The sequence below is a fragment of the Melanostigma gelatinosum genome (assembly GCF_949748355.1).
Source record: "Melanostigma gelatinosum genome assembly, chromosome: 8".
In the NCBI taxonomy this organism is placed as follows: domain Eukaryota; kingdom Metazoa; phylum Chordata; class Actinopteri; order Perciformes; family Zoarcidae; genus Melanostigma; species Melanostigma gelatinosum.
The window spans coordinates 17,563,383-17,578,088 of NC_136641.1; the positions used below are offsets into that span (position 1 = coordinate 17,563,383).

Consider the following 14,706-nt stretch of genomic DNA (forward strand, 5'->3'; position numbering starts at 1 on the left):
TTAAACCTCTCTTTATAGTTTTATATAACGAGCCAAATAGAGATTCGTTTTTAATTGTTAGCGTTAGGTTGTCTCCTTTTTTGCAACCTGCCTCATAACTTGCCATTGTGAACGGTAAGCTATTGTTAATTTCGAGGTAACGTGTTAGCGACATATTATAAGGTGTTCACAACTAGCTAACAAATGTTAATGACGTTGGCATACTTCCTGAAGAGTTAAATTAGCGCGCTAACGTTAGCCGGTTTTATCAGACTGTTCACACCAGTGATGCCCTGCAGGGTGATGTTGTGGACTTGTGTGCTGCAGACCTCAATGTGGGTTTGACTTTCTCCCGCATGTGTAGATTCACTGTCCCTGTGTTAACCTGCTTACGTTAGCCGTGCTAACGTAGCGTGCCTAAACTGCCATCTTAGAGTAGGAGAAGAGCTCTTTTTATCTATTCACACAGAGACTTCGAAATAGTTTAGAACTGCACCCTTTTTCAGCACCTTAAGTGTTAACAATATGCTGTACATCAACATTTCACACACACTGACGTTCAAGAGAAGGCGGGTTCCGGACGTGAGCCATTGTGGGTGACGTTGCCCAGTGCTCCATCAGGCCATTTGAATGCTAGAAACAAATCCGCCTCTGCTTTGATTTTGACCAATGGCTCCACAAGGAGAACCAGATGACACGCCTGCGCACTCTGTATAAGCGCCCTTAGGTTTCACTTTTGCACCTTTTACCTTTTGCTAGGGGTCCGTGCACGTTTAACTGCTGGACATAATACTTCTGTCACAAATAAATGTTATTGCTTGAATTGAGCTAAACGCCTCGATCTCAGTCTGTTCACTCGATCTTCATTCATAACACAACCAGTAGGTTGACAAGTGCGTAAGAGGTAGACAATATAGAACAACAAAACTCCTGCACACTGTCTTATTCACGTACATTGACTGTACATACTGTAGCCTGCACTTTACTTATCATCTTCACAGAAAAATAACAGTAGCTTCAGAATATTTTTTAGGTTGAAAAGTCAAAAGTACAGATGCAGTTGAGAGGTTGGAATAAAGGCTTGTAAGTGGACCATAAATTAAGAATATTACTATTTCTAAGGTCAACTCGACAGAAATAAAATAAAACTGATCAGAACGGTCTTGGTTAGTCTTTCCACTGTTCCAACAATTATCAACTCTGACTTGAGTGTTTCAAGAGAGACTGAATAAGTAACACGTACAAAAGTCTACTCATCTACTGGCGATAGGAAAGGAGCCTATTGCAAATGTGTTTAGCAGGTTTTCAGTGTGAAAAAAAAAACTGCATATAACTGCTAATTTTGGTGGAAAAAGGTAACAAAGACATATTTTGGGGATTTAATAAGAGCTTGAAGTACTGCACCACCACTATCCTGTTCATGATCGACTTATAAAACTACTCAACATTGAATTAAATGAACTGCACCTCATGCATCAGTAATACCACTACAGTAACACTGTTCTGCATAATAGGTGGGGGTATTTTTGCTGATACTTCTGAATATTTTGCTGATAGTGCATCTGTGCTTATTTGAAAACAACTTTTGAGTGCAAGACCTTTACATCTAAGTATATTCACACTGTAGTATTGCTGACATTGAAAGAATCTGAATATCTAGGCCAGTTTTAGGACACAATAATAACATGTTGACGTCATCAAAGTGTAATCACTGAGGCAGAGAGAGAAAGGTAATGAGGACAGATGTCTTTGCTGGTCTGTGATGAGCGTCTTTATTTGTGCTGTTTCGAAAAGGAGCAGAGGCAAACGAGGGGCTCAGGGGAAATCACACAAATACAATTATGATGATATGCTGACTGTAATTCATTCATTTCCTCGTGGAACTTGCCCCATTGAAACCCGAAGAACATCATTTCCCTCCATGTGCTTATTTACAACATCAGTTTACAAGATGTAACTGTTTTCCCAGCGATCACTGCACACGGAATTTAATTACTGCTACCCTGAACCATCACAGAACACATAATAGTCGGACATTGAATTAGTAAATGGATGATCTCTACACGACGGACGCCTCCAAAAAAAGATTCTGAATGAAAATGAGAGAAAAGAAATCAGTGCTCAACATGGTTGAGCACTGATTTCTTTTCTCTCAGATGAGATCAACAAACTCTCCTGCTGTTCTCAGTTTTCTGAAATGAAAATATGAAGTAAACTAAATGTCAGAGTGAGTTACGAGTGAGCTTTAGATGTTTCCTATCTTCTAAAAGGTCTTCTTAGCTTTTGCACTTTTTGCTGCCCCTCTTGAGCCATATTCTAAAAAGCAGTGGTGGAAAGTAACAAAGTACATTTACTCATATACTGTACTTCAGTACAATTTTAAGGTACTTGTATTTCCAACTTATACTACTGTAGTCCCTGATCAGACACAGCGTGTTTTGGTGCGAATTGATGAAAAAAGAAGCAAATTAGACTCTTGGAGAAGTGTGCGCATGCAGTTTGGCAACGGACGTACGTTTGAGAGCCATAGCTTGTCAAGCTATGCAAGGCCATTAACCACCAAAGATCATGAATGAACCTACACATTTATTATATTTTTGAAACCATACAAAAGGAACAAACATAAGACAAAAGTTTCGCACACCAAGAAAAACAACCACGTGTACAATAATACAAGTCATTACAGTTAATCGTGATATTACTTTATAACAACCACACATTAAATTCCTATCATGATGCGTCTGCCCAAAGGTGACGACTGCAGTTTTAGGGTGTGGTGTGTTGATTGACTACAGCAAGGCGGATGCCTGGGCAGTGGGGGCCATCTCCTATGAGATATTCGGCCAGCCTAACCCATTCTATGGAGCTGTGGGACTAGAGAGCAGGAAGTACCAGGAGAAGCAGCTTCCTCCTCTGCCCTCCGGCGTTTCAGCTGTTGTGCAGTTGGTGATCCGATTCCTCCTCAGGAGAAGCCCAAGCAAGGTAATATATATATGTAATATATACTGTATATCTAACAATTGAATCATAAACACATTGGTTGTATAGGTGTGAATGGTGATTACACAGCCTGCTGAGTTAAATCCCCTGCAGACTGCGTGGACACCAGCCACTGAGAAGTGGATTCAAATAAAAATGAATTCTGATTCAGATACAGTCCTGCTACAATACATTTATACTGTATGTTAATTGTCACTCTGCAGCGCCCCAGTGCCCGTGTGGCAGCTAACGTGCTACATCTTAGCCTCTGGGGACGGAAGGCCCTGGCCAACCACGACAGCGTTGGCATGAGGAAGCTGGCCGATTGGCTGCTGTGCCAGTCTGCTGTGGTCCTCCTGAAGGGCTGCGGTGGACCCAGTGGCAACATGGTGGAGGCGGAGCTTCAGAGGAGCTTCCTGTCTAACCTGGACCTGGAGGACCTGCGCACCGCTGTGGGCTTCCTCCTGTATGGACGAGAGCAGCAGCAGGCCTGCATTCTGTCTGCATAGATCCACTCCCACTCATTCAGACACACAGCTTAGGAGTGAATGAGAGTGAATATTTTCTTTTACAAGCTCTAATGCACTTTAGATATTTGCTGGGAAAGACCCTAAGCTACAGTTGTTCCCTGTGTGTTTGATTAAAATTGGTCTGTGTTGAGGTTGAAGGTGAAGGCAAAAGCAGATCATTTAAATTAGAGTAAAAAGTGCATACTTTAGGCCCTACTGTGTCAGGCAACGTTAAGTTTGACATATTCTCAGGTAACATGCAGCCCTTACACAACTAGGTTGTCCATCAAACTGTCAGCTAAAAACAGGTTGGATGTCTGTGGCCCTAACAATCTGTCAATTTCCTATTTAAAATGCATGAAAAAACCCCCAACATGTTACTACATAGTTATTGTAATAATAATGGTAGGTGGCATGGATCATGCAGATTATTGACCGACTTTAAGGATGTGATTTTGTTTCATTTATGTTCCAGTGGTTTCTCAGAGCAATTATTATGGTTTATTGGTGTTTGTTTGTTGTATTCTAGTAAATTATATATAAAAAGAATGATGATTTGAATGTTTTAACTCTTCACACTTAACTATGATCTGTTAGATCTCAAAACAAGTCGCAGCAAGCACATTTGGCACCATGACAGGCATAATAATAATCATCATGTGGACAGTGGGGAATACAATATACAGGGTGTGTAAATGTTCTTACTGAAGATGGTGAAAAATATTTTAGATACACGTAGATGTTTTTCTGCAGTTTCAGAATAAAAGTACCTGTCTGACAAGACGTATGAATGGATTTCTGCAAATTATTGCTTTCTAGGTTTACATCTCTGAGAGTCGAGTGAATTTACCGTACATACATTTATCAATTTCAAAAGGTTGGAGGCTAAAACGTAAGATGTTCTACCACCAGTGTGTGTGTGTGTGGGGGGGGGGGGGGGGGGTTCTGCACAGCTACTGCACAGTACAATTTTCACATATCCGAAGATATAGAATTAAGTATTTCAAGATTATGAAGGACAAACCACCTAACTAATCGTTTCTTGTCACGATTCACAAAAATATGAAGTAAAAAGAAGGTTTAATAAATAACACAAAACAACTTATCTTTACAGAAACTTTATTTAGGACAGAGCCAAACTGACATTTTAATGACTTTGACTCTAAACATATGCAAGCTGGTAATGAATAGACAATAGACACTGTTTGTAATGTGCTTAAGAATAAATTAAGTCATTTGTTTCGAGTTTAAATGGTGCTTTTATGTTCTTTTTAATATTCCTCTCCCTCCCCCTCACCCTCAATAGAGTCGACTCCAACCTCCTCATAATCCTTCTCCAGCGCTGCCATGTCCTCTCTGGCCTCGGAGAACTCTCCCTCCTCCATTCCCTCACCCACATACCAGTGCACAAAGGCACGCTTAGCGTACATCAGGTCAAACTTGTGGTCAAGCCGAGCCCAGGCCTCTGCAATAGCAGTGGTGTTGCTCAGCATGCACACGGCCCTCTGGACCTTGGCCAGGTCTCCACCGGGAACTACAGTGGGGGGCTGGTAGTTGATGCCAACCTTGAAACCAGTGGGGCACCAGTCCACAAACTGGATGGAGCGCTTGGTTTTGATGGCGGCAATGGCAGCATTCACATCTTTGGGCACCACATCACCACGATACAAAAGGCAACAAGCCATGTATTTGCCGTGGCGAGGGTCACATTTTACCAATTGATTGGCTGGTTCAAAGCAGGAGTTGGTGATTTCTGACACTGAGAGCTGCTCGTGGTAAGCCTTCTCAGCGGAGATGACGGGGGCATAGGTGGCCAGAGGGAAGTGGATACGGGGATATGGCACCAAGTTGGTCTGGAACTCGGTCAGATCAACATTGAGGGCGCCATCGAAACGAAGGGAAGCAGTGATGGAGGACACGATCTGACTGATCAGCCTGTTCAGGTTGGTGTAGGAGGGACGCTCAATATCGAGGTTCCTGCAGCAGATGTCGTAGATGGCCTCGTTATCCACCATGAAGGCACAGTCAGAGTGCTCCAGGGTGGTGTGGGTGGTCAGGATGGCGTTGTAGGGCTCCACCACAGCGGTGGACACCTGGGGAGCTGGGTAGATGGAGAACTCCAGCTTGGACTTCTTGCCGTAGTCGACAGACAGACGTTCCATCAGCAGGGAGGTGAAGCCGGAGCCGGTGCCGCCTCCGAAGCTGTGGAAAACCAGGAAGCCCTGAAGGCCGGTGCACTGGTCCGACTGAGGACAGAGAGGGAGAACCAGTGATTTGACTTGAGATACAGCTATATCATTTCATTTGATATTTTGACAAAACAAAACAGGAATTAATCCCTCCTATCATGTTACCCACCAGTTTGCGGACCCTGTCCAGCACTATGTCAATGATCTCTTTGCCGACGGTGTAGTGTCCACGGGCGTAGTTGTTGGCAGCATCCTCCTTACCAGTGATCAGCTGCTCAGGGTGGAACAGCTGGCGGTAGGTACCAGTGCGCACCTCATCTAAGGAGACAGATCCAATCAGAAATGAATTGAGGGTTTGGCTAAATGAACTCACGACACAACTGTGTTTTCTATATTTCGTGAGTGTTTACCGATGACGGTGGGCTCCAGATCCACAAAAACAGCCCTGGGGACGTGCTTTCCAGCTCCGGTCTCACTGAAGAAGGTGTTGAAAGAATCGTCTCCTCCTCCGATGGTCTTGTCACTGGGCATCTGTCCGTCTGGCTGGATCCCATGTTCCAGGCAGTAAAGCTCCCAGCAGGCATTGCCAATCTGGACACCAGCCTGACCGACGTGGATGGAGATACACTCACGCTGGAGTGGGGAGAAAGAAGATTTGGATTCATAAATAAATTATAATAATAAATAATATTGAATATTGCAGTGCTTACAAAGGAAACCACAACCATTGCTGCTAATTAAAATGGAGGATTGTCTCTGCGAGATTTAAATGACTTTAAATGGACGCTATACAGATCAGCACAAACTGCTTTGAATAAGTCTACCTCATTGCATGAAAGGCTTTCATTGTTACACCAGAGTCTATTATCGATGATATCTTGTCTGACTGGGGTTCAGTCTATTATTTGTTTTACACGAGCCCATTCATTTTCTGCTGCGACATGAGACGGCCTGGGATTACTGTGCGGAGAGGATTATAGGTCAGACACGATGCAGAGCTGTCTCCTCAAAAAGCCACATTCCCACTAACATTTACGTGTCATCTTTCATTTCTATTTTATTTTATTGTAGAATATATACAAAATAGAGATCAGATGTTAAAGGTGGCTTCATTTGATGTGACGCACAAAGACAGCCAACGGTGGAATGAGGATTAGGCGTTTTGTCGTGCAGGAATGCACACGTGAAACCCTCGTCTTTTGTTTTTGTTTTGTCGTATAGCAAGAATATGGACAATGAAACGATTTACAGTCATTATGGGCTGCAGAATATGTCGGGACAACAAAAGGTACATTTGGATACATCTCGTACAGACGAACTATTTCCCTCCCCATCCATTTTGATGTAGGTTAGACTACAATCGATAAACAATACATCCGGGAATAAAAATGTTAGAAATGATGTTTAAAATCGCACTTACCATGTTGGCTTGTCGCTATTATGCAATGTAATGAGACAAGTCTGAGGAGTGTTTGCGTCTGAGCTGCGCGGTGTCTGAAGCGGATCTGCTGATGCTGACGCACACTCTGCCTCTGGAGGAGAACAGGTGAAGTGCGCATGTGAACCTTCTTCTGTCGCAGTAACTGTTTCACGTCCACAACCACAACAACCAAAGATGCTGTGGTTGAGATACGACTTTGTGTTGATGATTTGGTCCAGCGGGCTATACGTCCAACAGATAAAAAAAATAGGATAACTAGAATATTTCATGTGTATGTTATCTTATACACTTAACTACTGTCTACATTTTGCTGAACGTTTTTAATAAAAGGCCATGATGTTGGTTACACTGAGCTAATGCGTCACAATGTCTTGAATGTGGAGCCAATACAAATAGCCCGACACAATTCTTGAGCATCAATATTGTGCCTTTTTTTAATTGAGGTTGTGACTTAATAGCAGTTATTTATGTCACAGCATTGGCTATACTGACCAGTAATTTACTGTAAATGTACAGTCAAATATTTTACATTGTACAGTTTACACATGAATTATACAGCAGCATCCAGACAAATCACTGCAACCTGCCCATAAAGTGAAGTTACAGTTAAATACAGCAATTCTACAGTAGCATACTGATTTATTTACAGTAATCTGGTAGACATGTATTGTGAAGTTACAGTCAATTACAGTAATTATATAGTAACATACTTCTAAATCACTGTAATATACTGGCATTGTTACTGTGAAGTCAAAGTAAACAGCTCTCATGAACAATAATTGACTGTGAAGATTATACAATACCTTGCTGTGAAAGTAATGCAACTAGCCAGTAATTTAATGTGCATTCACAGTCAAATTCAAATATTTATATATAAACACAAGGCAATGTCATTTCCAAAATAACAAACATGTAAAACTAACATGTCAAACAGCAGTGTGTATATAAACTGAATGTATAATTTACTGGTATAGCGTTGCTTGGCCTTATGGGGTTACTGCACATTTGTCAGGGCACTGTGGACTGATGTTCACTGTTCATCATTGATGGCCTGCAGGAAGAAACAGTTGTTACAGTGTTCTGTGGTGCCTACCAGATGGGGGGAGTGTGTGCACAAGCTGTGTCCGACTGCGAAGGGTCTGCAGTGATTTCTTTATAATTTCTATATCATAATTTTGATAACTCTGATTTGCTAACTCATAATTTTGACTTGCTATATTGTAATTGTTACTTTGAAACTCAAAACTTTCACTTACTATATCCTAATGTTGACTTACCAAGAGTGTTCATTGTGCATGAATTAGTCAAAAACATTCATTATTATTATTTTTTTAAATTATTTATCGTGTCAAAAAAATTCTCAAATTCTCAAACCTCAAAAATCGTACCGTCCTTTCCGTTTTTCAGTTAGTAACTCCAAGCTAAATTAGATAATAATTACTTTGACACATGCTGCCACTCCCACAGCTCCTTGACATGTTGATGAACTCATGCTGCCTTCACGCACACAACCATTTCGTAATTTTGAAGACTACGAGCAGATGAATGAACGACGTGAAAAGTAGCTAAAATGCATATCTCTCCCGAGGTGATGTGACACGTGTAACATTTATGTGATGATCAAAGATGGTACAATCAACACAGCCGCGTATGGTCACTTTAAGTAGACATTTAATACCATCGGGGTGTACTTTTGGTCATCTCCTGTACGGCTAATACAGAATGTTCCGAGCTAGGACACACTTGTCAGCAGCAGAAGTCCCGTCGTCACACAACTCGCACAGCTCCACATCACGCTCATAACTCACAGCGATGCGTTCGTTTTGGAGAAACCTCAATGTAACTCGCGCTATTGTTCACAATGGGACTGCAGCGGACTTATTCTCTCTCCGGCCACGTCAGACTTTGGCTCTCTGCAGCGACACACGGGGTCTGTGCATAAATCCCAACAGGGAGTGCTCGGGGAAACGTTACAATGTGCCACCGAGCGCCGAGTTTGTTGCACGGGTGTCGGGGATCCCCACCATGGCCAAGTTACCGCACCAGGAGACAGCGGACGGGCTCGATGCGGCGTTTATCGGGGTCCCAATAGATACCGGGACGTCCAACCGACCCGGAGCAAGGTGGGGGAGGGTTCTTTCTCTCCAGCAGCCTGTTGCTGTTGGCTATAATTAGCCTATAAGTAGTTGGACCATTTCGTTTATTAGAAAGTTAAAAATAACACAAAACATTTCACATAAAGCATATGACGGATTTAAAACAAATCAGCAAATTGCATCAATCAGAGAGCTGTGCATTCAGATGTCAAATGATTGTTTTACAATCTTGCACGCAGCATGTCTCTGTAGCTCACGCCAAGATGGTGAAAGCACTTTAGAAGCGCTTGGGTGTGGGTAGTAATGACTGACATAACTTTTCTGCATGATCAGCTGTCAGAAGAATGTAGTTTGGTAAGTACACAATTCCCTTGTCAAATAAAGTGCTGAAGAAGTGTCTTAAAATCAGTGGTGTACAGTAACGAAGTAGAAATACTTCGTTACTGTACTTAAGTAGTTTTTTTGGGTATCTGTACTTTACTTTACTACTTTCTGTTGACTTTTACTTTTACTTCACTACATTTTGCAAAGAAAACTGATACTTTTACTCCGATACATTTCCCCTGAAACCTTCGTTACTCGCTACAAAATCCAATCTATCTTCAGAAAAAAATTAATCACGAGAGCAGCGTCGGGGACTGTGTTGGAACACAGACTGCAAGCAAGCAGGTTTGGTGAATCAGTGGTCCTAGCAGCAAGTTAAATCATTGGTTAGTCACGTTAATGCGCAATTGAAAACAAGTGCTCTCAAAGCAGTACACAGAAAGGTTAAACACATGACTGCAGATATACCTCACAGCCACTACACTCAGAGTTTGAGCTGCTCCCGTCTGGCCTTTGATTTCGGCTCCCAAAGGTCACCTGGGGCAGACTGTCAGACCCTGCTGCAGTAAAATGAGAGCTTTTCCAGAGGGAGTCTGGTGCTTGGAAAACTACCACTTTCGTCCACAGGGTGCACCAGAATCAACACAAAATGAAAGTTCCTTCGTATATTTAAGTAAATCGTAATGGTGTCTCCAAACAGCACAGTCAAGTTCATTTGGTTGTGTTTTGAGTTTTAGTAGCACTTCTGATGAACCTTGTTAGTACATCAAAAATAGCACACTTTTAGTACATGGCTAACAATGACTAATTATACTTAAGACGACTTCATTGTATTAAAAAATAAAACTGGGTTCAGTCTACTTCACCTGGGTACATATTTTGAACACAGAATTACAGCAGAGGACATTTGTTATTTTGTGAGATGTGCTCTCTTTTATTATTCATACAACCTGCTGCTATCTGCCCAATTACATCATTGTATACTGTATTTGTGTGTGTTTTAATGGTGTTTTGTGTTAATGTGTATTGCATGTACTTTTGGTGGTCCACTGAGGTGGACATAACTCAAATCTATCTCATATAATAACCGTCCGAAACGATCCAGTTTGCTTCACAGCATTGACATTAAACCAGATCTTCCCCCCCCCCCACCGCTGCAGGTTTGGTCCGAGGCAGATCAGAGTGGAATCTGCAATGTTGAGATCTTACAACAGTGGCACCAGGGCAGCACCTTACGAGTCCCTCATGGTGGCTGATATTGGGGACGTCAATGTGAATGTGTATGACCTGAAGGACACCTGCAAACGCATCAGGGACCACTACAGAAAGATCCTGGCTGCTGGCTGTATTCCTCTGACAATGGGTGAGAGTGGCTAGAGAACCAAGAGGAACAAGAAGAGCGTGTCGTGTTTTCACAGTCGAGACACATAGTCAGTAATGGCTCAGTAAATATTTTAGATTAATTAAAGCAAGCTCTGCAATGCAGCCATTTTAAATATCCACATAAACTGTAGTTCATTCTGTTGTTGGTGTCTGCAGGTGGCGATCACACAATCGCATATCCAATCCTACAAGCTGTTGCTGAGCGGTAAGTAGGCTTTGTTTCACTTGATGTATTTAATCAGATCACCATTACACTGCCTGGACAAGTTTGAACATGTTGTTTTCCTTGTTTCCATGGTGAACACAATGTTTTAAAAGGCAGCAACTAAAAATGATTTTTATTGTCAATTAATCTGTTTAATCTTTTAGTCTATGAAAAGAAAAATAATCCTGAAAAAAGTCCTGAGAACTCAAGGTGAGATCTTGAGATGTCTGACCAACAACAGTCCAAAACCCAAAGATATTCAATCTAAAATGATTAGAAAAATAATTCTAAAAAGCAGTAAATCCTCACATTTAAGAAGCTGGAACCAAAAAATATGTGGCATTTTTGGTATTGATCGATTGTTTGTAACTCCATTTCATCTTGATTTTGGTCAAATATGAATAATATTGACACGTGCAATTATCTGACCACATATAAAGACACAATACCAACTTTGACGATGCAGTGTTACATTTTTTGTTTTCCTGTAAAGTAACAGTTTTTAACATGGCATACCCATCAAAACATTTTGAACAAAGCTAAGACCACATTGAAATCTGAACTCTTGACATTAACTACCGCTGAACCATTTCACACACGATGTTCTCCTGGCCTCATTCAGTCTGGTCTGTAATCACTTGTCAGGCATGGCCCAGTGGGTCTGGTCCATGTGGATGCTCATGCTGACACCAGTGATGTGGTCTTGGGGGAGAAGATTGGACACGGGACTCCGTTCAGACGTTGTGTGGAGGAAGGGCTACTGGACTGCAAGAGAGTGGTCCAGATCGGCCTGCGTGGTTCAGGCTACTCTGCAGATTCATATGAATGGAGCCGGGCACAGGTACCTTTGCTAGAACACTGGAGGTCTTGCAAAAAATATAAGGCAATGCCTTAGACCAGCGGTTCCCAAACTTTTTAGGCCTCGCACCCCCTTCTACATCCCGACTGGGTTCGCGCACCCCCCCCCCCCCCTTAATAAAAAATAAAAAAAAAGAAGCAACAGAGCCTTTTAAGCCTTCATAGCCACATAAGAATCGGACCAATGAGAGAACAGTTTGCTCGCGCGTGGCATTTGTTTACAAGATTTAGTCTGCTGTTAAATGTTGCAGTGTTACACAAACTGAACAAAGGAGCAACTGCAACAAAGCAAACGAACTGACTTTATTACACCATCAGACCGCCATTACACTTTTCCTCTCGCGCACCCCCTAGAGGCAGCTTGCGCACCCCCAGGGGTGCGCGCACCCCACTTTGGGAATCCCTGCCTTAGACGAAGGCCAGCATTCTGATTTTATTGCATAGACAAAGTAATAGTAAGCAGTTTATCAATGCCATTATGTGTCATCACTGGTCTGGTACATAATACATGAAGCATCTTGGTAAAAGAAAAAAATCTCATAATATACAGGTTCTGTCTGGAGAGTACTGATTAGAATAATACAGGGCTGTAACAAATGATTGATTTGCTGATTGTAAAAAAAAAAAAAAAAACACATCTCCAATAGTCCAAGATAATGTCTTCAAATGTCTTGTTTTGACTGACCACAGTCCCAAACCCAAGATATTACATTTACTAAAATATTACCGATAAAAACACATCTGGGAACAAGCAACTTTTTGGCATTTTTGCTTGAAAAGTGACAGAATTGATGAATTAATTAATTAGCTTTCGATCACGTAATTGATGAATTGACGAAGCTTGTAGCTCTAGATTAATGTGCTGCATTAGTATAAAAATCTTGTTCAATTTTTTTCTGCATCTGCTTTTCAAGTTTTTCAAGTAATTACCACCAGTTTATTAACATATGAGCAGACAAATATGTTGATCTAATAATTAACGTCTATTTAACATGAGATTAAAGACAGGCCTCAAAAGCACACCTGGTTATGTTTATTATATATGATGGGCAGACTATCAGCTACAGCTGCCGTAAAGAGGCCATGTGGCCGTGTGTTGCAAACTGCCTTAAAATCTCCAGGTGAGACGCAGATTCTGAATGCGCTGTATGTCCAAACAATGCTTCTAAAACCTGAACACTATTGGCATATCTCACAAGTCTTAATCGGAAAATGCTCCATTTGGAGTAAAGCCTGTTTCTAAATATCTTAAGGGAATATTCTGTTTACAGTGTCTGCCTACATGACCCATGTCAAATTTGTAATATTGTAATTTTTTAATATAATAGTGTAATATTATGTGCATGTAAAGTAGTGAGCCAGCATAAACAATAGGCAGCAATATAAACATGTGTTTTTCCTACTGTGACATGTCTGAATGTCTTCTGTGAGAATAGTTTTTGTAACAATGTTCTGTATCTACGTAAAAAAAAAGAACGATTGTCGTTGAACAAAAAAACCCTGATTTGCATTCTGTGCAGGGTTTCCGTGTGGTCCAAGTGGAAGAGTGTTGGTTCAAATCTCTTGCACCTCTGATGGCTGAGGTCAGGGCTCAGATGGGCAGCGGTCCAGTGTACCTCAGTTTCGACATCGATGCTCTTGACCCGGGCTTCGCCCCGGGAACAGGCACACCAGAGATAGCAGGGCTTACTCCCATACAGGTAACTATGGTGAAACAGACTTTAATCCCTCTGAACTATCTTTCATGATCTGATGACGCAACCTCGTCATATTACGATTCACTCCAGTAGTTCAAAACAAGTACTGTAACTCCCATTTACATGTAGGAAGTTCTGTTTTTAACCCAAGTGAATTTTCTGTGCCTATGTATCTTCTCGGCTGTATGAATACTGATATATTTTTGTTATCTTGGTTGGATTTAGGGAGTTGAGATTATTCGGGGCTGCCGTGGTTTGAACCTTGTTGGATGTGATCTTGTGGAGGTGTCTCCCCCCTACGACACCACAGGTACTTTTTTTTATTTTTATTTCTCATCAAATTGGTGTATTTTATAAGTATGACCATTAATCACAGTGGTTTTCTCAACAGGGAACACTGCACTGACTGGTGCCAACCTCCTTTTTGAAATGCTGTGCGTCCTCCCAAAAGTGAAATACTTCTGATCAGTAAAGACATCACAGAACGGGTAGCTTGTTAATAATGAATATACAGGTACTAACGCCAAATGAGCAGGTTGTCCTGCTGAATTTATCACTTTAATCATATTTTCTTTTATTGCAACTATTGACGACCAATTAAAAGTCTTTACTGTAGCAGACATCATGTACACCAACTTGTAAAAATCATTATATTCTCTTAATCTTTCACGTACATACTCTCAGGTCCTATAAATGACATGATTATGTCATGTAGGCTACAACTCAGAGTACCAACACAATGATATGAATTCTATTTTTATCGATCATGTTGACAAAACAAATGACTGAATCAAGCGCACACTAAGTTTGACTTCACTTTCAAGTGCCACGTCACATAATTTCATATCATAGTAAGCCATTCTGAAAACATTCACAACTTGAAATGCTTGTAATGTTTGCTACATATAAAAAGCACATATCTATATATCTATATAGTGCAACCATTCACAAATAACACAGTAGATCTGACAGTTGTTTTGATATGTATAACTGTACCTGTACCCACTAAATGTGACCCTCAAAATGAATAAAAATGGTATATTTGT

General features: G+C 41.3%; 2 protein-coding genes across 2 annotated transcripts; one reads left to right on the forward strand and one right to left on the reverse strand.

Annotated features, from left to right (window-relative positions):
- Positions 1-4,707: 4,707 nt before the first annotated feature.
- Positions 4,708-7,183, reverse strand: LOC306781152 (tubulin alpha chain-like). The gene is made up of 4 exons (XM_079273871.1): positions 7,077-7,183; positions 6,067-6,289; positions 5,826-5,974; positions 4,708-5,713 (listed from the first exon to the last, which is right to left on the reverse strand). Exons 1-4 carry the CDS (start codon positions 7,077-7,079, stop codon positions 4,739-4,741), a joined length of 1,350 nt encoding a protein of 449 aa, XP_079129997.1. The 5' UTR covers positions 7,080-7,183; the 3' UTR covers positions 4,708-4,738.
- Positions 7,184-8,854: 1,671 nt separating this feature from the next.
- Positions 8,855-14,706, forward strand: agmat (agmatinase (putative)). The gene is made up of 7 exons (XM_079274331.1): positions 8,855-9,220; positions 10,678-10,880; positions 11,057-11,105; positions 11,751-11,946; positions 13,484-13,663; positions 13,886-13,970; positions 14,052-14,706. The coding sequence occupies exons 1-7, from the start codon at positions 8,910-8,912 to the stop codon at positions 14,123-14,125; spliced, it is 1,098 nt and encodes a 365-aa protein (XP_079130457.1). The 5' UTR covers positions 8,855-8,909; the 3' UTR covers positions 14,126-14,706.

Bases quoted from the DNA above. Each gene is read 5' to 3' on its own strand.
- agmat (XM_079274331.1), top strand. From the start codon at position 8,910: ATGCGTTCGTTTTGGAGAAACCTCAATGTAACTCGCGCTATTGTTCAC. The intron at 11,947-13,483 runs GTACCTTTGCTA...CATTCTGTGCAG, and splicing joins ATGAATGGAGCCGGGCACAG to GGTTTCCGTGTGGTCCAAGT. The intron at 13,971-14,051 runs GTACTTTTTTTT...TTTTCTCAACAG, and splicing joins TCCCCCCTACGACACCACAG to GGAACACTGCACTGACTGGT.
- LOC306781152 (XM_079273871.1), bottom strand. The intron at 5,975-6,066 runs GTAAACACTCAC...CTGTCTCCTTAG, and splicing joins TCTGGAGCCCACCGTCATCG to ATGAGGTGCGCACTGGTACC. The intron at 5,714-5,825 runs GTGGGTAACATG...CTCTGTCCTCAG, and splicing joins TGGACAGGGTCCGCAAACTG to TCGGACCAGTGCACCGGCCT.